Raw genomic sequence first — 24,740 nt, 5'->3', positions numbered from 1 at the left:
GCTTGAACTTCCTTCTTTAGCTTGGAGAAGTTTGATCATCTGAAGGCTTCTTCTCTCAGCTTGTCAATGTCATTCTCTGTCTAACTTTGTTTCATTGCTGGCGAGGAGCTGCGTTCCTTTGGAGGGGGAGAGGTGCTCTCATTTTTAGAATTTTCAACTTTTCTGCTCTGTTTTTTCCCCATCTTTGTGGTTTTAACTATCTTTGGTCTTTGATGATGGTGACATACAGATGGGGTTTTGGTGTGGATGTCCTTTCCATTTGTTAGTTTTCCTTCTAACAGTCAGGATCCTCAGCTGCAAGTCTGTTGGAGTTTGCTGGCAGTCCACTCCAGACACTGTTTGCTTGGTTATCAGCAGTGGAGGCTGCAGAAGAGTGAATACTGCTGAACAGCAAATGTTTCTGCCTGACCGTTCCTCTGGAAGCTTCATCTCAGGGGGGTACCCAGTCGTGTGAGGTGTCAGTCTGTCCCTCCTGGGGGATGCCTCCTGGTTAGCCTATTCAGGGATCAGGGACACACTTGAGGCAGTTTGTCTGTTCTCAGATCTCAAACTCCATGCTGGGAGAACCACTACTCTCTTCAAAGCTGTCAGACAGGGACATTTAAATCTTCAGAGGTTTCTGCTGCCTTTTGTTTGGCTATGCCCTGTCCCCAGAGATGGAGTCTACAGAGGCAGGCAGGTCTCCTTCAGCAATGGTGGGCACCCCTACCCCAGCCTTGCTTCCACCTTGCAGTTAGATCTCAGACTGCTGTGCTAGCAATGAGGGAGGCCCCATGGTCGTGGGACTCTCTGAGCCAGGCATGGGATATAATCTCCTGCTGTGCTGTTTGCTAAGACCCTTGGAATAGTGCAGTATTAGGGTGGGAGTGACTTGATTTTCCAGGTGCTGTGTTTCATGGTTTCCTTTGGCTAGGAAAGGGAATTCCCTTACCCCTTGAATTTCCCGGGTGAGGTGATGCCTTGCCCTGCTTCAGCTCTTGCTGGGTGGGCTGCAGCCACTGTCCTGCACCCACTGTCTGACACACCCCAGTGAGATGAACCTGGTACCTCAGTTGGAAATGCAGAAATCCACATTTCCCTTCTTAATGCTGTTATTGTCTCCTCATTGTCCAGTATAAACTTCATTATGCTTATAAGGCCCTTCACCATTTCACCCTCACTTACCTTTCTAGCTTCATCTCTCACTACTCTTTCATATTCCTTTCACCATTATGTCCTTTTGGTTCAGGTATAGGTGTTAACTGTACCTGTTGAGCCCTTCCTATGCATGTTCCAGGAGCACACAGTCTACTGTGGGAGACCAGTTGGATGCACAGTTTGCCAACAAAGATCAAATTACATTTAAGCATGGTGATACTAAATTCCAGTAAGGGAATGAAGCAACAGTGAGGACTGGAGCCATCAAGGAAGGTTCCCATGGAAGAGGTGAGGTGTGAGGAGGATGGAGAATGGGATTTGGACTGGCAGAGGTACTTTCAGACTGGGGGAAAGGGGCCATGAGAAGTAGGCCTCTAATAAAAGTAGAGGGTAATAATCTGGACACTGATCAATATAGTATCCTTGTTCTAAGCCAGTCTGGGTGGACAAATTGGAGTTACTTTTTAGTGTGTTTCAGGCACAGAACAGGAAATGGTGGATAGCAGCAGAGTTACTGGCCAAATAATCTGTACATAAAACCTGCTTTCTTTCCTGGTAAATCCTGCTGGCTTCTACCATCCCCTTCTCATACCACACAACCTCCCTTGCCTCCAAAAGATTCTACTGTATCTCTAAAGCTAAAGTTGTGTGAAGAAAGGGGAAAGAGGGTACTTCAGAGAAACTGAGGCTTGGGATGAAATGCCATAGAGAAAAGTTTCTGTCTCCTGGTTACCAGGGCTTCTTTTCAGTGGGCTGCATTGTACATCCCAACCTGAAAAGGGTGAGGAGATTTTATAGTGGGAATTATGTTTGGAAAGTGTCATGTGAAAAATAACCCTTCTCATGGTGATGATGATCATATGTTTGCTCTACTAAGACAAAGAATTCTCTTTCAACATAACTTTTCTACACAGAAACAGAAAAGTTGTTTAGAGTTGACTGATTGCAATACTAAGTGCCCTGTTTTAAGTTAAAAATATCCCACAAGTGAATCATACATGTGCATCTTCTCTCTCCCCCCTCCTCTATACAAATACATTCACACCCTTCTTTATTGCCATAAATAATGCTCCTTTTCCTTGCCTTCTGCAGCATTTTGAATCATGGAAAGTTAGACTATTCTAGGACTTGATAGCCTGATCCATTCAAATCTCTATTAAAAAGGGTTTGTTCATTTTGTCAGTTTTCCAGGCCCAACTCCCCATTTCACTTTTGTAGTTGACTATATATGAACATTTCTTGAGTTTCTGGGGCAGGGCAAGGGCACACAGAGAAGAAGAAATCCTAAATAAGCTAGTGTTTTATAGAGATGTATGCTCAAGGTGGGTGGAGGTGGCAGGAGATCTTAGGGTCAATGACTAAAGCAAGGTTTCTTAGGGGTGTGTTCCTTTTACTTACTAATACGGTTTTGCTGTGTCCCCACCCAAATCTCATCTTGAATTGTAACTCCTACAATTCCCACATGTCGTGGGAGAAACCTGGTGGGAGGTGATTGAATTATGGGGACGGGTCTTTCCTGAGCTGTTCTCGTGATAGTGCATGAGTCTCATGAGATATAATGGTTTTAAAAATGGGAGTTTCCCTGCACAAGCTCTCTGTTTGCTTGCCGCCATCCATGTAAGACATGACTTGCTCCTCCTTGCCTTCCGCCATGATTGTGAGGCCTCTCCTCCGTGGGGAACCGTAAGTCCAATAAACCTCTTTCTTTTGTAAATTGCCCAGTCTCGGATATGTCTTTATCAGCAGTGTAAAAATGGACTAATACATTTACCTTGTTTTTCTAGGTTTTAGGTGGTATGACAAATGAAGCAACAGGAATATCATAACTGTGGGGGACACTGCTCATTGCCTCCCCAGTAGAAACCCTTTACTCCTTGCTAACAGAACTCTGATTTTGGTTTAAGAATCAGGTAGCAATGTGCTCAGGGAAGGGAACCCACTTCTAGAGGGTCTGAATCCACTATGTAATCCCAATTCCCCTTTGCCAGTGACTGGTGAAGGCATGGGCATGTGATTCAATTCTGGCCAATGTGACACAAGAAGGAAATCTGCTGGCATCTTTGCTATCTTTGGACCTCTCATTATGTGAGATAATTAAACGTTATTGTTTAAACAACTTTTAGACAAGTATTTTATTACTTGCAGCCAAGACCATCCTCTCTGATACGCTAATCAATTTGAAAACTCTCAATATCCACTTTAATTTTTTTGAAAAGATTATTTAATAATCTACTTTATTAGGGTCACAAATTTATGGAATGTTAGAGCTGGAAGGTTTGAGGACTGTCTAATCTATTTCCTTCATTTCTTGTTTCTGCAGACTAAGAAAGTCAGACACTGAATGTTGGGACTATGCTGTATGCTCTATAATCTCTTTAAATGTCTAATACTGATTTTGTAGAATTGTGGTAAAATCAGAATTTTTGACCCAGATGAGAGCTACACTGAATTTTCTTTTATCCTCACTGGCTTAAAAAACAAAAACAAAAACAAAAACAAAACCCAAACCCCAAAAAACAGATTTCCTAAATAACAGTAAAATAGATCTCAGAGGGGATATTGCTTTTACTTAAGAAAACTTCCAAACATCCTAGAAATAGCTATTTATATACACGTGAATAACAACATGCTCATATATTCATTAAAAAAGATGTCTAAAGAGCCTTCATAGTCACTATTTTTCTAAATTTCAGTCACTGTTTCATTTAAAAATAATAGAATTACATATCTTAGAAATATTCAATAAATGAGATTGGCCTTACCTTCTGATTAATTCAAGTTTGAGAGACTTTACTTAATTGTATGTCAATATTCTACCTGACATTACTTCCATCTTTGCTTACCATTTTCTCCCAACTAAGCTTTTCTAATGAGGAAAAAAGTAACTTACATAAACAAAAACTTCTGCTATCTGGTGTTATAACAGATATACCAGGCTTCCATTCTACCTAATTTCTACATGAGAAAATTGTTATCCATTTCCATGATGCCAAATGACGATAACACTTGAAAACCAGTGGTGCTTACCTGAGTGATGTCCATTCCTGAGTCACAGCTCAGTGGTTGTGTGGAAGTCAGACCATTTGAGCCGATTACAGTTGTGATCACAGCATTCTCATCAATTTTGCGAATCATAGTCCCATCCACAAAGTAAATGAATCCATGCCTATCAACTGTGATGCCTGTTGGGAAAGAGCAAATGAGCATTAGTAGTCTAGTGAACCACATTTGTACTAAGTTCTGTATTTTGAAAAAAGCTATAGCAATGGAAAGGCATTTTAAAGACATATAGATTAAGTTTTGCTCAGCACAGACAGGACAGTAATGGGAGAGGTTTGTTGGGGCATACATTCACATCTTTGTGTATTGAGAAGAAATGACAAAAAGTCACATGCAGAGATAAAGCCAGGTCTAATAATTTTGTTTTGTCCAGTTTTACATTTCCACCCCCTTGATACTTGCTTGCCCCCACAATTAAAAATCATCTTTAAGTGGGAAAAGACAGGGAGATCATGTATATTACATTTCTTTTAGGGTGCTGATGCACACACTGCTGCTTATTTTCATGATTGCATTAGCAAACAACTGACTTGAAAAGCATTATAATTATTTTCATCAATTCAGACTTTGTTAAAAGGGAGTTTGTAATAACTCTGATAAACTGGGCTGAGTTTTTTCTCCATATTATCTATTAAGGGGGGTTGGAGAGCAAAATTATAGTATCACAAAGGGAATGGCTAAGTTTCTAGAAAAGATAAAAGCTGATAAAAATTTTCACAGTTTTTACACACTGTGTTGATTACAGCCTGGTTTCTTAAAATTTTTATTATAATAGCAGTTCGAAGGCTTGGGTTCTAATACTGAATACCCCACTTACAACTAATGTGTGACTTTGAGTCATTCATTTGCAAATTTCAGACTCCTCTTTGGTAACATAGGGACAGGATCATCTGCCTTATTTAGCTAAAGTGATCTACTGCTCTGGTTTGGCTGTAACTGAGGCAGAGATCAGTTTTAAAGCTAGGACCATCCTTGACAAACCAGGATGAGCTGGTTACTCTATATCTTGTTTTTTTTTTGTTGTTGTTGTTTCTTTTTTAGGGAGTTTTGCTCTTGTTGCCCAGGCTGGGTACAATGGTGCAATCTCGGCTCACTGCAACCTCCGCCTCCCAGGTTCAAGCGATTATCCTGCCTCAGTCTCCCAAGTAGCTAAGATTATAGGCGCCCGCCAGCACGCCTGGCTAATTTTTTGTATTTTTAGTAGAGACAGGTTTTCACCATGTTGGTCAGGCTGGTCTCAGACTGACCTCAGGTGATCCACCTGCCTTGGCCTCCCAAACTGTTGGGATTACAGGCGTGAGATAGCGGGCCTGGTCCTAGGTTGTTATATAATATGAAATAATACATATAAAAAGTATCAGATACACTTTAAGAACATATGGCTCTACTCCTATTTCCCTCAGAGCTTTTGACAGTGCTCTTGAAAATAACCACATGGCATTTTTCAAACTAGTCTACAATTTAGTCTTTTCCTCACTTCCTTTTATTTAGGTTTGGTGAAACTCATTGAATGGATGTTAAAGTCAGAATTTCTGTGCTAGCAAGCATGTCCTTTTAACACAACACAACACACAAACACACACACACATATGAATTTTCTGGCAAAATGTGAACTCATCTAGAGTCATTTTATAAACCCAACTTAATAAACTGCTTTTAGATGAACTAATTCATTGGCAGGAAGTTAATATTAAGACTTGGCTTTATGGTATACTTTGATTAATCCTGATGTTCCTCATGAAGTATTAATTGTTAGCATCTATAAAAGTTACAAATTCATTTTAATGTCCCCTGAATACTTCTAAAGTCATCTATGTTTTGGTGAGTTCTCCAAGGAAACCATCATGTCCAAACAAGGGATTTCCATGTCCATATATCCCTTTATGATTTTTAGAGGCATAAGGACCCTTAAGGTGGTTTATAAAAAGACTTTTAAGACTGGGGCAGGTTAAATGATGATGGCATATGAACAATTATTTAATCTCTAGAACATTTTGGGTGAGGATGAACCAAGGGGGAACTTCTGCCTGTTATTTTTGTGTTTTGGCAACATCAATTTCTTGATTGCTTAAAATTTGGTGTGGTTTGTGACAGACCTATTATTTAGAATCACCTTCTATGACCACTATATTAAATATTGCTGAGTATAAAATTTCAAATTTGGCTGTCATAAGGGGATAGACTGAAAGATCAAGACTCAAGACTCAAGTCTGGAGACGGAAAGACTGAGAGGAGTTGTGCTCGACATGTACGAAATCATGAATCATTTACTAAGCACTATGATTTCTAAATCATAGTGACTGTCACTATGCTAGACTCTGTGAGGGTATAAGGACAAAGAATCTGGTGACACTGAAACTAAGACTAAGAGGAATACTCTGGAACTTTAGTAAGTTAAGGATATTAAAAATAAAATGAAGTGTTGCTCTTCTGAGGAGGTAGTAAACCTAGAGGATCTGATCCTCTAAAAATTTGAGCAGGTTCACAAAAGGTATAGAGAAATAAATGTATTCTTAACTAGTATATGTGGGAAGGTCTTTACATCTCTTTGCTGATATCAGGGAGGACAATTCTTTTCTTTGACTACCACACTTCTCATCCCATCAGAGTGCAAAGTTTAGGATGATCCAGGGAGGATAATCTGGGACTTTACACAGTGTTCTTACTTTTACTTTTTGTGAAGATCTAAACACTGTGAACTTCTTTCTCTCTGTTCATGTCAGCTGAGTTCCACAGATGAGTGTCCTTTGAAATAAGTCTGGGCTTATTAAATACTCACTATTTGCCTTCAGGGCTTATTCTGCTGACAGTTTGTGGAATATTTTCCTTTCATATATTTGTGTAGCAACTTCTTTTATCATGGTCCAAATTCCAAACATACTTCTTTTTCCTTGAGAAGCTTTAATTAACTTTGATTGGGTTACACTTATGTTTGGAGTTGAAAAAGAAATAGTAGAAAAGGCTTTGAGGAAACTATGTGATAGGTGCTTCATAAATGTACCTAGGCATATTTTATATGTACATATTTTCCTCTCATTTGCCTTCCCTTACCAACCAATCAACCTACCAACACATAAATTCCCCAAACAACAATTTTGCAACCTCTTTGCTGGTGAAGTTTAAGGGGTATTTAATTTTCACTGAGGGTAAAAATCAAATTGGAAACCCCAGGCAGGAAAAAGAGAATAATATTTGTCCATCATTTGGGGAGGTTTCCCCTCCCATAATGCTTATTGTTATAACCCAGGGATAGTGATGATGCAGTAGATATATTACTGCTTATCAGAATGAGTGAAAGGAGGTGACACATTCCCAGTATATATTTTAAGCTTTATTCTTTGGAGATGGGCATGTGAGTGATTTCAGATCACATAAAGCCAACTGGGGCTAGCAAGATCTGCAGATTCAATTTACTTTCCAATTTTGATATTGTTGTGCCCAGATCTCCAAAACTTGGTAACCAATGTTGTGGGCATAATTTGTTCCAACGGTCATGTTCATTGATGTGCTCATTGACAGCATTTTCATTAGCACTTAAAACACAATCAAAGGTACAGTCTCTGGATGAGAAAAGATTTAAAGATTTAAGCCGTACTAAGAAAACCACTTCCAGGTTTAAAATTTTGAACCAGAATTCATTTACAAAGCAAGTAAAAATATAGAGATCTCCGATATTACCACAAGGTTAGGCAGTGATGCGAGGCAGGTGGAGGTGGAAGCGGGAAGAAAACACACAATAGCTTGAGTCCCCTCACTTTAAATCTGCATTTAAAAATCCCCCTGCACCAAGGAAAACATTGGCCTCAGATGCCCAGACAGCATGTTTAGCTTGGAGCACATTTTTACATTTGGGAGAAAATAAATAAATCATTGTAAATTAGTGCATATAATGAAAGTACTGACAGACCATAACCTGGAAGTGTGAATGGTGCTGTCTCCATTCATCAGCATTAAGCCCTAACAAGCTCTTTCTATGGAGAGACCTGCTCATAAATAAAGCGCATCTTGTAAAAAAATTATTCACAACATCCCATGCAAAGTAGGGGATATTATATAATATGCGAACTGCAGGCTCTTTTCTTTGTGAAGCATTGCTCTGTATGAAACCGCTGCAAATTATAGGCGAAATTATTTGACTTCTTCCCTTGTCTTATTATCCTCCAATGAATAAATACTATAATTCTTAAGAAGACAATTGCCTAAAGCTGGGGCAGCCTGGATAGTTACTTATAAATTTATCACCTGTGAGGGGAAAAAGACGCTACTGATCAATACTGAAGGAACAGGGGCATCCTGATGTAATCACTGAGAGTCCAGATGTGGTGCTTAATAGCCTGCAAATAGTAGCTAAAATCCCAAATTAGATAACAGTGAAGATCAGAGTTTTTGGCTGTGTAGAATGCCAATTTCAAATGTTGGCAGAAGGCATCTCTGTACTTAATTTTTTAAAATTACAGCTGTTGAGGCCACCTACATTTTTATTATTTCTATATAAAAAATGAAACATCTTTCAGAATATAAGCTTTGGAAAGCAGTCATAACATTTTCTTCATCTATAGCCCTAGCAACAAGAAAACTGAAATACTGGATGTTTTTGGCCACAATCTACTGTTTAATTTTATGAGACAAAGATAAATGGTTAAATCAACTTCCAGGGAAAGTCCTAAGCCTAATATGGTGTCAGCTCAATCCCCAATACTGAGAGTGCTGAATTGTGTAACTGATTCAAAAATATTCTTTAAGCCAAAGAGAATTTTTCTTTGTTCATGTGCATTCCAATTCTCTGAAAATTGGTATTATATGTGTGGTATATATGGAAACTCTACTAGGCAGAAAAGTCCATTCTTCAACCCATCTGACTACTGTCCACTTAATTACCCTCTGGGATCAGAAAGGGCCAAGTTACTTATGCATAATAAGCCTGGTAAGTTCTCTCACTGTGTAGCCACTAAATGGAGCTTCTAGAACTTGGAGGGTTTGCAGATTTCTGTGTGTCAATAGAGGTTGGAAGGAGGCAGAGCTTAATGACCAGCTGAGATGATTTCACTGTGTGGTTAACAATGGCATCATGATTTCTCCAGTAGGAAACACTAATAAACTCACTGTAATATTATATGACTAGTGAATAGTGAGTTATTTAATCAGATATTTTGTTTAGTAAAATGCTATAGTACATTCTACATAGTAAAGGTCAATTTCCAAAGAACATAAACACAAATTAAAAATGATAAGCATTCAAAGTAATATTCTGCTGACTGGAATGTCTTCTTTTGATTACTCAAAAGGCACTTCAAAGGGCTTCATAGTCATTATAAGGAACAATAAATTTGTGGGCTAGTTAACTAAGACTTCGGATTGAGAGAAAGAGACGATGCCAGTGTTTAGCATTTGTCTTGTCTTCAGCTCCTTCTGATCCTCTCAAAGCTTTAGACTTCAGCTTTGCCATAAGGCAAAGTGAATGGACAGACCTTTTAAATCCACCAACCACTATTTTTCTTAAAGCTTACTGAGAAAAATGTTTTTCTGTTTACTCATTAACTTATTCAAGATTTATTTTGCACCCTCTATGTGTGAGGCACTGTCCTAGGCAATGGGAGTACAGGAGACTATAAAACAGACATGGCATTGCTCTTAGAAAGCCTGGAAACTGGTAGAGGGAGACAGAGAAATAACCATGCAATTACAATGCCATTAGATAAGCACTAGTTTGGGGAAAGTCCAAGGTGCCATGGGAGCATCCTTGGGGGATGGGCTGGGGAAATGAAAGTCACAAGTGATTTCTCAGACTTAAGTGATAGGTAAGCTGAAATTTGAAGATCCATGCTGAGTTCTAGATGAGCCTAGTATGTATGAAACCCAGGTAAACACCACTGAAAATCCATGAAAGATGACTAATATTACTAAACAATAATCATTTCCATTTGCCAAGAATACTATGATATTTCAGGTACTGTGCTGGATTCCTTACATAGATTTTCTCATATAATCCTCACAACAGCCCTGTGGAGTTGAACTAATGTAATTTTTTTTTTTTTGAGACGGAGTCTCGCTCTGTCACCCAGGCTGGAGTGTAATGGCTGGATCTCGGCTCACTGCAAGCTCCACCTCCCGAGTTTACGCCATTCTCCTGCCTCAGCCTCCTGAGTAGCTGGGACTACAGGTGACCGCCACCTCGCCTGGCTAGTTTTTTTGTATTTTTTAGTAGAGACGGGGTTTCACCAGGTTAGCCAGGATAGTCTCGATCTCCTGACCTCGTGATCCGTCCGTCTCGGCCTCCCAAAGTGCTGGGATTACAGGCTTGAGCCACCGGGCCAGGCCAATGTAATTTTTAGATGAGGAAATGGAAGTGCAGAGAGGTAGAGTAACTAACTCCAGGTTACATACCTAGAAATGCTGTTTAAAGCGATGGGTAAAGGACTCTCTGTTCAGTAAATGGTGCCACAATAACTGGCTAGCCATATGCAGAAGATTGAAACTGGACCCCTTCGTTATACCGTATACAAAAATTAACTCAAGATGAATTAAAGACTTAAAAGTAAAACCCAAAACTATAAAAACCCTGGAAGAAAACCTAGGCAATACCATTCCAGACATAGGCATGGGCAAAGATTTCATGGTGAAGACGCCAAAAGCAATTGCAACAAAAGCAAAAATTGACAAATGAACTTTTATACAGCAAAAGAAACTATCAACAGAGTACATAGGCAACCTATGGGAGAAAATTTTTGCAAAATATGAATCTGACAAAGGTCTAATATCCAGCATCTATAAGGAACTTAAACAAATTTACAAGAAAAAAAAACAACCCCATTAATAAGTGGGCAAAGGACATGAACAAACACTTCTCAAAAGAAGACATACATGTGACCAACAAGCATATGAAAAAAAAGCTCAACATCACTGATCATTAGAGAAATGCAAATAAAAACCACAATGAAACACTATCTCACACAAGTCAGATTGGCTATTATCAAAGGTCAAAAAATAACAGATGCTGGCAAGGTTGTGGAGTAAAAGGAATGCTTATACACTATTGGTGGGAGTGTAAATTAGTTCAACCAGCGTGGAAGACAGTGTGGTGATTCCTTAAAGACCTAAAGACAGAAATACCATTCGACCCAGCAGTCCCCTTACTGGGTATATACTCAAAGGAATATAAATCATTCTATTATAAAGACACATGCACATGTATGTTCATCACGGCACTGTTCACAATAGCAAAGATATGGAATCAACCTAAATGCCCATCACTAATAGACTGTATAAAGAAAATGTGGTACATATACACCATGGAATACTATGAATCCATAAAAAGGAATAAGATCATGTTCTCTGCAGGGACATGGATAGAGCTGGAGGTCATTATCATTAACAAACTAATACAGGAACAGAAAACTAAATACCACATGTTCTCATTTGTAAGTGGGAGCTAAATGATGGGAACACATAGACACATAGAGGGGAACAATACACACTGGGGCCTATTGGATAGTGGAGGGTGGGAGGAGGGAGAGGATCAGAAAAAATAACTAATGGATACTAGGTTTAATACCTGGGTGATGAAATAATCTGCACAACAAACCCCCATGACACATGTTTACCTATGTAATAAACCCGTACATGTACCCCTGAACTTAAAGTAAAAGTTGGGAGGGGGAAAGAAAATGCTAGTTTAACACAAGTTTGTCTGAGTTTAATGCCCATTCCCTTAACCACTATGCCATGTAGCTTAAATGAGGTTATCAATTGCTTTACCATGGGGGTGGGGTACAGACTGGCTTAAGAAGGTTCAGAAACTCCATGAAATTATCGGTAGAATGTTTTGTGTATGGGTATTATCATGGGGAGAGAGAGTCCACTGGTTTTGTTAGATTGTCAGAAGGATCTCTGACCCATCCCAAAAATTGTTAAGAATTCTTGTATTCCTATAGATCTCTTAGACTTCTTCAGAATTATTCTTAAAAGGTATTCTGTGGCTTCATCTTCACAGAGCTGATGAGTTTCAAGAAAGTACTCAAGAGCTTCCATGTGGTGGGGAGTTCGGTGATTTTACTATTATCATATGAACTACCACCTAAAAAGGAGACCCCACGCAATGGGATATCAACTCACCTAGGTCAAAATAGCTTTTATTAAAAAAGATAGGGAATAATGAACGCTGGTGAGGATGTGGAGAAAGGGGAATCCTCATATATTGTTGGTGGGAATGTAAACTAGTACAGCCACTATAAAAATGGAATGAAGGTCCCTCAAAAAACTAAAAATAGAACTATCATATGATCTAGCAATCCCACTACTACTTGTGGGTATATATAGAAAATAAAGGAAATCAGTATATCAAAGAGATATCTGCACTCCCGTGTTTACTGCAGCACTATTCACAACAACCAAAATATGGAATCAACTAAGTACCCATCAATAGATGAATGGATAAAGCAAATGTGGCACATATACACAATAGGATATTATTCAGCCATAAAAAGAATGAAATTTTATCATTTGCAGCAACATGGATGGAACTAGAGGTCATTATGTTAAGTGAAATAACTCAAGCACAGAAACACAAATATCACATGTTCTCATTGATATGTGGGAGCTATAAAAGAGAGTAGATTAGTGGTTACCAGAGGCTGGGAAGGGTAGGGGAGGATGAAGAGAGGTTGATTAATGGGTATAAATATGCACTATGATAGAAGAAATAAGAACTAGTGTTTGATAAATCAGTAGAGTGATATAGGTTACAATAATCTATTGTATATCACAAAATAACTAGAAGAGAATAATTTGAATGTTTCTAGCATAAAGAAAAGACAACTATTTAAAGTGATGAATACCATAATTATACTGATTTGATCTTTACAAATTATACAAATGTATGAAATTATCACACATAGCTCCCATATATATATCTATATGTATCAATTAAAATTAATAAGGTCCTTCATTTTCAGTATGGCAGAGACAATGCTATGTGTTTATGTCATCCCGTTTCTCTTTCTTTCTGAGAACAGAGTTAGATTACGTTTCTTAGCCTCCTTTCCAGTTAGATGTGGGCAAAAGTAATGTATGTGACTTCTAGGTCTGATCCTTAACGAGATGTCTATTGAGTTTCTCTATGGATTACTACCTTCCACTGTAGGCTGACTGCATGCAGATCATCCAGTAGAGGACTCCAAGGCCTAAGGCACTGAGGAATCACTAGATGGAAGAAGCCTGGTTCCTTGAATCACTGCTTGGAGCAGAGATTCTTCCACTCCCCAGGCAACCCATATTAAATTGTGATGTAAGAATGAAATAAACTACTATTTTTTGTGAAACTATTGAGATATTGTGCGTGTGTGTGTTTAACATGGTTGTTAGCTTGGCCCCAGTATTAACATTCAGCAACCCCAATCCTATTCACCTTTTAAGGCTTTTATAGGATGTTTCCCTTTCATGAATCCTTCCCTGCAAACTCCAGTTCATCGTGGTCTCTGTTTTCTAACCCACAGAAGCTGTTATTTATTTATTTATTTATTTGTTACTGTGAATTCTCCAATCATGATCCGTCTAGGTAATAAGCTCCCTGAGGACAAGAACTGGATTTTAGAATTAGTTTTTATATCTCAAATAATTCAGTACACTTGGGCACAAATGTTCAATAAACCTTCCTAAATTACAGGACTAAATTTCCATGATTTATACTGAAACATATCTACCTTGAACAAAATAAAGCATGCCAGGAGGTCAAGAACTGCATACGGATTTCTCTAGAAATGAGCTTGGAAAGGATGCAGTGACAATGTCTTTGTATAAAGTCCTTTAAAAGGAATACAGTCCCCTATTAATTAGTGATGATTAGAATATGGGAAAAGTGGGGTTGACAACCAAGAGCAAACAGACAAAAGGACCATGGATCAAATTAACTGCAAACAAATGTGATCCATGTGGATAGCTACAATGAATAGCTCATGACACCGCTCCCCCCACCATACACACAAATCCAGTTGTTCTGTCAACATAACTTTGTTTGTGATCTTGTGATCTCTTCCGACCTTACCATGTTAGGAGTTCTGAAGAAACAGAAGTGCCTCAAGACTTTTTCAGGCTGATTTTTGTTACAGAATAGCTGTAGGACTTTGGATAATACATTTGACCACTCAGTGTCTTGATTTCCTAACTTATATACTACCTACTACACAAGGTAAAATGGTGTGAAGCTCACAAGAGCCAATGAAATGAAAGGACTTTGAAGAAGATTAAGTATTATGGTGGTGCCAAGTGGTATCTTAATTGCCTAGTTATTGCTATAATTCTTTCTGACAGGGACTTTTCTAAGCCTAGAATCATAGTCAAAAATTACCACACAGGCCCTGCTTGAACATTTTAGGCTTTTCTGTGTTCTGTAAATAAGATTTAAGTCCATGGAGCATTATGCAATCCTTGTCAGTAGGAGAGCACCCTATGTTAGATTCACCATAGAGACAAGTCAGTAGTTAAAAAGAGTTTGTTAGCTCAGGGGAAATACTACACTATTAAATTATTGGTGTAAAAGCCTTCAAGCTTTTATAAGATGGTTACAGCTTTCATACACAGAATCAAATAAATGAGGTTCCATGCAATGCAACTCACTAAGGAGGACCCTTGGTCAAGGTGGTGGTAATGTCTCAACATTTAACAGTGAAACCAGACACTGATAATAACGTGATTTATTTTTCTTTGCTTTATAGAGGTTGGCGTGTGTGTGTGTGTGTGTGTGTGTGTGGAGAGAGAGAAAGAGAGATTAGGGTAAGTAGATGGTGCTAGTTCAAGTTTAAATGCACATGTCTTGTTTTATTTTTGTGTTAGTGTTCCTGCTCAAAAGATGCCTGCAGGCTGAGATTTAAGGGTGCTCAGTATATATGGGCTAAGATAAATGAGGCTTACTAAATCTGTGCTGCATATTTTATATCTCCCCCTTTAGAAATTCCTCAAACATCAAGCAATGATATCTGAGACACTACTCAGATACATTTGAAAGAACTGTCTCTGTCATCCTAAGGAAGGAAACTGCCACACAAGAACCTTAGTGAACAATTAGCCCTAGGAAGGAAAGTTCGTTTTTGCCCATGGACCAGCAAAACACTAATTGCAGTTGTTGCACTCTAGGGAAAATGAGTCTATCTCAAAGTCTGTGAATGATCAAGAGGTTCTAATATAAAAAGCAAACTAAGTATACTTTGTCCAGAATACTCAATAAAAGCAGGATATGAGGAATTAAGCCGATAGTGCTTACTATTCACGCAAGTGGGGTAATTCAAGAAGAATTAAAATTTCTTTAGGATAATGATTTGCATGTAGTGCCCATTCAAAAACAACACAGAGGGCCCATTTAAAATTCTCCCTGCATCCGTACATCTTGACTAACGAAGCTAGTGCTAGAAGAGAAGTTCACAAAGTCAGGAGTGGTAGACAGTCATTTGCAAAAGGTAAGGCAGGGTAATGAGCACTGCGTGAATACACATTTTAAACCTTTTAAGTGGAGGTTCAAGAGACATTTAGGAGAACTGATTTGGGCGCAATCAAGAATATATGAATATAACAACAGCATATACACACAGATACAGGTACAAATATGATAGCGGAACAAAAAACAAAAAATAGTCAAAGCAGTTGTTTAATGAGATAAACAACTTCTTTTACTGTTTTTACCTTTCCACACTCTGCCCTACAAGTGTGACAATCTGTGGGCACAAGAACGTGACATTGAGAGACATTTATAATGCTAGGATGTTTTGTTCAAAGGGGGCTAGTGATTTCCTTAGCCTTGTCTTGATTGAGATTGGAGTTTCCAAGGCCATTTCCCTGTCTTTTTTCCTCTAAACTCAAATACCCAGACAAGTTCATCAGAGCTATGAGAGGTGGAGGAAAGAGTCTGGGGTAGAAGCCAGAAGATTCAGTTGTGAGACTGACTGTGACTTTAACAAATTTAAATAGTCTCCCAGTCTTTAGGTTTTGCCTTTATCTAATGGTGAGTAGAAAAGCTGAGCTGCTCATGTCAGTGGATGACTGTAAAGGCCATATAAAATAACTTCTATGTGTCAAATCTTTCTGAAAGGTCAACACAAGTGATGTTAGTATTATTTATAGAGATAGGGTGTTGCTGTGTCGCCCAGGCTGGAGTGCAGTGGCATGATCACAACTCACTGCAGCCTCGAACACCTGGGCTCCAGACATCATTCCCCCTCAGCCTCTCTAATAGCTGGGACCACAGGTGCATGCTACCACACCTGGCAGATCAAAAAAATTTTTTTTGTAGATATGGGGTCTCACTATGGTGACCAGGCTGGTCTTGAATTCCTGGGTTCAAGTGATTCTCCTATCTTGACCTCCCAAAGTGTTGGGATTACAGGCGTGAGCCACCGTGCCCCATCTTATTCATGTTTTTGATGAATTTTTCTGGCATCATACGGTGGTTTATCTGTTTCTGATTACCTGCTTCAGAATGGCTTGACTTAGATGGCAGGAGCCCTATGTATAATTCTGACAGCATCTCCTCCATGTTGATGGTGATTATCAGTCTGTGCAGGGTCCTATACTATTTCTCCAGTCAAACTGGTCTATGCACTGGCTCTAAAACATACTGCAACTTCCCCATCATTACAGATTTGCTGTACCATTTCCTGTGCCTGGAATACAACTCTGCTTATCTTTCAAGGTTCAGTGCAAGTCCAGCCTCCCAAATTACAATATACAAACTGACTTGAATACTTGCAAATATCCTGATGGAGGCATTTCCTTGTCAATTATATCAAACAATTCCATTGGTCTTGTCTGATGGCAGAAATCTTCTGAACCTATTAGAAAAGATGTGTAATACCAATCCAAGTGGATAGGAATGAGATATAATATGTCATTAAGCTGTGAATCTAAAGCGTGAACTGCAACTAAGAAACTGGGGTGTTTTCAACTGGACTTAAGAATGCATTTTACATACTGAGTTAGGGCCATTTCAACAAATCCATTTCAGGATCACCCTATTCCTCACAGGAAGGGCTAAGTCATTCACTTCCCATTTAGCATCACCTCTTTATTCTCCACTGGCCTACCTTCTCTCCTTTGCCTTATTCTTTGAACTCTTATTTCTTTTGGAGTTCACTTAACCCATCAGGAATAGAGGTTAGAATAGTTCCTAGTTCTTTTTTATCTTTGTGTCCCGTCCTTTTTCAGATTCCTTCCTTTTTCTCTACTTCTTCCCTCTTCTCATTTTTTCCCTTTTTTCCTCTCCAAACCCCAATCAGCTCTCCTGTCTGTGAATCCCTGTGGTTTTTAAAGTTTATACATGCAACCTAATCCTGTATTTTAGTCTTCTCTAATGAGTACTCCCATGTCTCCCCAATGAGATAATATTCCACTCAAGGGCAGGGACCATATCTTCTTAGTTTACTTATGATTTTCAAATTTGTTGCTGAAAAACTTAACAAAACAATAAAGCTCAGTGAATGTGGTTCTTTTTCTAAGAAGATATACCAGGGGCATGATGTGGATGTGCTAGAGTAGCTAAAACCAGTGGGAATTTTACGAATAGTAAGGTGGGGCCATTAACACTAGTGTCTTGTTGACATCAGTAAAATATATTGAAAGTATTAAGATAATGGCATCTCTGGATTCCTGTCTGATAACCAGTAAGTTTGTGCTGCAACAAGAGATGGTTGTGGTGTTTGACTACAGCATTTAGCATAGTTCCTGCCATACAAGACTACTATATGTGTGTGTGTGTGTGTGTGTGTGTGTGTGTGTGTGTGTATATATATATATATAAAAACATAATTTATATATTCATAAAATAGATGATTAAGGTCTATTTTAGAAACATAACAATTTGAACAATTTAAAAATGAGTAATTAATAACAGGCAGTGACTCTGATAAAGGAAGTAAAACAAAACTAAACTGAGGTGTATGAAAATACTTCCAGATGCCATTTTTACAACTGCAATGATTCATTCCTTAATTCAACGGCTGAAACATCTCCAGCATTTCCAGGAACTAGGAAGATATCATTTTAGGGTCAATGCAGAAGCAAGTGGTTTTGGTCATTTGCAAATTGGCTAGTATTTTTTTCAACATTCAATAGATTATTTGAATAATGTCATGCTGTTAAAATTGGATCAGATATACTTGGGAAAAAGTGCCCAACATTAGTAAGAAAAGTACAACAGAAAGAAACATTTTAGGTGCTAACTGTTGATCTGTGGTTTCTCAAAATTTCAAGTATAACAAGTGAAAATCAGAAGATTTCATAGTAACCCTTCTTCTGTCCACTCTCCCTGGAAATGCCCCCAGTTTTATTACTCTGGAAAGGTGAGATCTTGCCCCAAGTCATGAAATAGTGCTGTGGTAGTAGCCTGCCTGCAGTTCTGATTTTACTTTGTTCAAGAGAACACAGGGAAAGGATTATGAAAATCAATATAGGTAAGCTTAGCAGAATCTACTCTGATGGATTTTGGCTTGGGGAGGGACAAAGCAGACCTATCAATCTATTACTATGGCTTCAATTTCCTTGGGTTAGAGATGCTTTCCAAAATGAGAAATCATTTCTGCCCACTAAGAGAAACTACCACTGTAGTCAGCTTCCTTTCCTGAGTAAATACAGGTAAAATGAGGCACCGACCCTCCTTCCTTTTCCCCCAAACCCATTAGACTATTTCCCCCAAATGTAGTCTAATAAGGCTTTTTGAAAATTGTGTTTCCCCCAAACACAGTCTAATAAGCTTTTTGAAAAATCAAGTGGAAGAGCTAGTAAATGAAACTGGAAGAAAAATAGAGCAAATAACACTGGGGCTTCCTCGCTAGGCTTTAATATTTGAGGCTTGAAGATAACCTCACATTTGAGTTATTAAGCCTGTGATTCCTCAGGGGGAAACTTTAAATGGGCCAGAACTCACTCCCAAGGGAACAGTGACTTTCTCTGGTCAACGATAAAGCTGACTCATTATACGGAGGCTCTCTCAGGAAGTTCACTGTCAGTCATTTAGGAAACTCCACATATGGGCACATACTAGAGGTGCTGATGTGATGATCTCCACAGCTAATGGAAGAGCCTCAAAACCAATCTGTTCAGAAAATAATGGATTAATGCAGGGGTCCTTGATGACCCTGCTCCAAGGCCAAAACTGGTGTGTGTTCTCATATGTTGGTACCTGTGCCTTACAGGATGTTAAATATTTTGACCATCATTTTTATATGAGTGAAAGTCTTATTTAAAACAAAATAAAACAAAACAAATCACTTTTTGAAATGGAATAGTCAGGTATACATTTGTAAGTTGATTTCTGACCCCTAGTTCTTTTTTTTTTTTTTTTTTTTTTTTTGAGATGGAGTCTCATTCTGTCACCCAGGCTGCAGTGCAGTGGCGTGATCTCAGCTCACTGCAACTTCCGCCTCCCAGGTTCAAGTGATTCTTCTGCCTCAGCCTCCCGAGTAGCTAGGATTACAGGCACATGCCACCACACCCGGCTAATTTTTGTATTTTTAGTAAAGATGGGATTTCACTGTGTTGGCCAGGCTGGTCTCGAACTCCTGACCTCAAGTAATCCGCCTGCCTCAGCCTCCCAAAGTGCTGATATTTCTAAATCCTACTTCTGACTTAAAATGTTTCACAATTAGGAAATATTTCAAGTGATTAGAAAAGTCAGAAAATAATACTACAGACCATCATGCATGCACCACCGAAATTTAATAGATGTTATCATTTCCTTCATATAGTTCTTTCTTTCTTTCTTTCTTTCTTTTTTCTTTTTGAGATGGAGTCTCGCTCTGTCACCCAGGCTGGAGTGCAGTGGCGTGATCTCGGTTCACTGCAAGCTCCACCTCCCGGGTTCAAGAGATTTTCCTGCCTCAGCCTCTTGAGTAGCTGGGATTACAGGCACCCACCACCACGCCTGGCTAATTATTTTTTAATTTTTATTTTTAGTAGAGACGGGGTTTCATCATGTTCGCCAGGCTGGTCTTGAACTCCTGACCTTGTGATCCACCCACCTCGATCTCCCAAAGTGCTGGGATTACAGGCGTGAACCACCGCACCCCACACATATCTCTTTGTTAAAAAGGAAATTATATGGATATAGCCAATCCCATCTCCTTATCCCTATCCTCTTTTTCCTTCTCCAGAGGTAACTACTGTCCTGAAGTTAGTGTGTATCATTCCCATGCATGTTTTTATACATTTTCTGCATATGTATATGTCCATGAATAATATATAGTATTGTTTTTGTGCTTTAAAAATTTATGTAGGAGATGGATGACAGTGATGGCTAAACAATAATGTGAATGTATTTAATGCCTCAGAACTGTACATGTAATAAAATAGTAAATACTATGTTATGTATATTTTACCACATAAAAATATGTAAATTATATTACACCTTACGCATCCTTTTGCAATTTTCTCTTTTATCCATGCAACATTATATTTTTGACTATTAATGGTTTTACATGCAGATCTAGCTCATTCATTTTTACTGTTGTATAATGTTCCATCATTTGACCAACCCCCTGTTAATGGATTATTAGGTTGTTTCTATCTTTTATACTATAGTTAATATCATAGCACATGTCTTATGCACGTATGTACTTGTGACTGTCCATATACTTTTCTTCAGTCAAGCACCCTCTAGCTCATCTCTCTGATGTTGCAATTTTTCCCCTTTAGTTGAACGATGAATTTTGCAAGTAAACGGAATTAAATTAGGGCTGTGTCTGTACAATAAATGAAGTCTGAAAGAAGAAAATTTGAATACAGTCAAACAATTTTGAAAACAAAATGTTTATTACAAATCTTGAAAATAATCTACTTAATAATAGTTACTAGCTTAAAAAAGTATTTTAATACTTATTCTCATTCTCATCATCATACTTTATTCGGTACTTAATCTGTGCCAGGCACTGTTTAACCCATCTTGTGTCATTTCATCCTCTATAAACCCATAATGAAGGTAGGTACTATTTCCATTTTACAGATGAAAAAACAGTGGCTCAAATACGGATTCAAAATAAATTTGAACCCATTTTTATCTGTACTATTCCAAAGTCTCTGGTTTTAACTACTGTAAACACTTCCTAAATTTTCCAAATTTCACAGGGCTCAAATTGGAGAGGCACATGGTATGATTTAAGGGTCACTAAAAAGTCTTCCCACCTGCCTTAAATATATTATATCTTTATGACAGGAAGATTTTTCCAGCTGGACACAAACTCTAGAGATGTTAAGAAGATATATTGATAAATCTGACTATATGAAGTTAGAAAATTCCATAGGGTTAAAAAAAGAGAGAAAAATCACAAGCTCGGAAAAATATTTGGAACACATATGAAACACAAAGGGATGTTCTTCTTAATTTCCAGAACAGAAAGGACAACAGCTCAGTAGAAAAACTGGAAGAGGATATGAAAGTGAATTTACTAAAAAAGAAATACAAATGGTCACAACAGATATGAAATGAGACTCAAATTCATTGATAATTAAAGGAATGGAAATTAAAGTTACAAGCTACAAGACACCATTTCCTGCTGATCAGATGGGCATACATTAGGAGGTTTATATTGAGAGCTGCTGAGGGTATTGCAAACTGGCACTCTGATACACTATTAGTGAGATTGTAAATGTGTTCAATCTTTTGGGAGGACAATTTGGCAATATCTACTACTGCTAAAAATTAACCCTATGTATGTACTCACAAAAGCGCTCCAAAATATATGAACCAGGTTATTCATTGCAGCACTGTAATAATAAAAGATTAAAAACAAGCAAGAAGTATATGAAGAGGTAACTGGCTTAATATATTATGGTGTATCCATACGTTATAATATCGTGCAGCTCTTAAAAACAAAGAGGTAGATATGTACCTGCTTTTATGGAAAGATCTTCAAGACATATTATTAAATAAAAGAATCAGGGTGAGGAGTAATCTAGATGGTATGGTTTCCTTTTATGTAAGGGAAAAATATATATACAGGTCCGGAAGGAATCTCAAAAGCCTGTTAAAACTGGTTATCTTTACAGAGAGAGACCTGGGTATGTGGGTTTGTGGCAAAGAAGCCTGAAATTTCTTTTGTATCTTTCTATATAGTTAGAACTATCAAACCATAGACATTTATTACTTTTACATTTTTATGTTTCAATGTCAATAGCGCTTATCTAGATGGGGGAATTGTGGGCCTTTTAAATTTTTCTTCTTTCTGCTACTCTTTTTAAAAAATAATAAATGTAATCTAAAGATCTTTTACTACTGGCCTGCCAGGATTCCTTCAAGGTCTTCCATTTAGGTTTCTTCCATGACTTATGGTATTACCCCTTTAGCAGGTCTCCTGTAACATGCTCAGGTGGGAGTAACCCATTGTCAACCACCAGTACTATGACACTCCTTCTTGGAGAGCTGTCATCTATGAAAACAGAGAGCTGAGTCCTCAGAAATCGGGCCATCGGACAAGACAGGGTGTGTGTGTGAGAAAATAACATACATGTATTTTAAGAAAAATACAAAAGTTGCATTTTATTTAATAACTAGACATCATCAACTCAAAAAATAATATCTGGTCTTTTGTTGAATTATAATAAATGCTCAGAAAATTAAAGAGAAGAAAATAAAAGTCACTTATAATTTCTTATGCTCTTAGTAGCAATTATCATTGCTAACATTTACATATACTCCCTTTCAAACTTTCTCTCTCTATATATAAATATATAATATATAGTAATATATATTATATAACATATAATATACATATTATCCTTATACCCTTACAGATGAGGCAGCATACAGTACATACAGCTTTGCGTCCTGAACTTTTCACTGAATGTTATTTTGTGAATATCTTCCTTATATCTGCAGGGGTGTACCAAGGTTTGGGGGAGCGGGTGGGAGTGGTTGGTTCTGGGTATAGGGAGTAAGGGGAAGTGCATTTTCTGTTGAAATCTTAAAAAACAATAATAAACCTGGTGAATAGTCGGTCTGTTTTAACAATCAACATTCACTGGAAATTCTAAATAACGTCAGTGATAAAATACTCCTACTACTGTCCCATCCCCCTTTAGTATGCCACTTATATCCACCCAGTTCTGATTAGGGAAGAGAGGAGACAAAAGGGTGGATTTCTATCTAGGAGAGATAAGCTGAGGGCTGCTGCAAGGGGCTCAGTGTTAGCCAGGGAATCACTGAAAGATGGGATGAAGAGGAGACATTTCAAACATCCCCTATTTCTGCTTAGATCTGTCCAGCTTAGTTAACTTTTAAACATATGCCTGACGTTAAAACAAAACAAAACAAAACAAAACAAAACAAAAGCACCTGACTATGAGTCACTCCTGTTTTTTTTTTTCTTTCTTAAACAAAAAAACCCAGAAGCTGTCTTTATGTTGCATTTAACTTATGTCATTAATGATGCTGTTTGTAAGTGCCCTGAGTAGTGACATCTATAAGCTCTGGGCTGAAGTGGCCAAAAATGCAATTAATTGTTCAATTATAAAATAATAAATGAATGTCCTTACTCTATTTCCAGCTGTGTTTTAGCCTGTGACAGTGTTAAATTCATGGATTTCCAAAGAAATCTTAGTTTGCTTCATGTTGTTTGAATTCTACACTGTACAACTACTAATTTATCCAGTATTTCTGGAGGATCAATGAAGCTAAAATGATCTTTTATGACTCCGCTGGTGTGGAGTGAATATTCTGCATTCCCTGGGAAGTCAACACACTGTAGACTTCAGATTTCTTCAAAAATCAGCAAAGCATGCTAGACTCACCAGGAAATGACTTCCCAATTTCTTTAATTTTATAGTCAGCTCCATGCATTTGGTAATTGTGAAATTACTGGACCATCTTGTATTGATGGTGGAGCAATATGGAGCCATGATCAAAGTTCAACTCTAATACAGCTTTATGTTTTAGAATCTTAAAAACAAACATTTTGTATGGAAAGAAATGTCCTAATTAACTTCTGAAGAATTTGTACATTAAAACATCTTACCCTGCTGGAGAAGACTGATAAAGCAAACGTACTACCTTCTGCTGAAGAGAAATTGTATTTAGAAGGAACTTGCTATTCTCATAAAACTTTTAATAGGAAGAAGTGAATCAAATTCCTTAATTACCATTTTATGGTTGGTAAAAGGGCAAATTACATGCCATCCATTTCTAAACTTCTAAATGTCTCTGGTGCTTTTAATTAAAGCTGCCATCTAGAAACTACTAAAGCAATTTTACACAATTAGTTATTTATAGGTTACCATAATACACCACTCAAAATATGATTTAAGTGATTTGCAGCCTGTTAGTGTATGATCTCTGTCACTTTTTTGGCAGGGGTGAGGAGGACTCTTCTTTTTCATCAGCTGAGGCAGATAAGAAAGGTGTGACATTGAGGAGCTGTGGTAGGGAAGCAAAGTTATTTTGGCTAGCGATCTTAAATAAAAAGAGGAACCACAATTCCAAGTTGTCAGTCTTTGCATGTAGGCGTCCAAGTTTCATTCTAGACAATACTGCAGAGGTGAAGTATATCAGTGCTATTCCTCTACCTCTTCCCACT

At 38.0% G+C, this 24,740-nt stretch overlaps 1 protein-coding gene across 1 annotated transcript in view; it reads right to left on the bottom strand.

The window, feature by feature from the left end:
• The window catches only part of TENM1 (teneurin transmembrane protein 1), a 497,338-nt gene that overhangs the window by 73,855 nt on the left and 398,743 nt on the right, over nucleotides 1–24,740 (bottom strand). The window contains exon 21 of the mRNA XM_037988761.2: nucleotides 4,165–4,319. Within this exon, the coding sequence (XP_037844689.2) occupies nucleotides 4,165–4,319 (155 nt within the window). The remainder of the gene's footprint in view (nucleotides 1–4,164; nucleotides 4,320–24,740) is intronic.

This window comes from Chlorocebus sabaeus, chromosome X, assembly GCF_047675955.1.
Source record: "Chlorocebus sabaeus isolate Y175 chromosome X, mChlSab1.0.hap1, whole genome shotgun sequence".
NCBI classification, from domain to species: domain Eukaryota; kingdom Metazoa; phylum Chordata; class Mammalia; order Primates; family Cercopithecidae; genus Chlorocebus; species Chlorocebus sabaeus.
The sequence above is the reverse complement of the archived record's forward strand: the minus strand, read 5'-3'. Positions and strand labels throughout refer to the sequence as shown.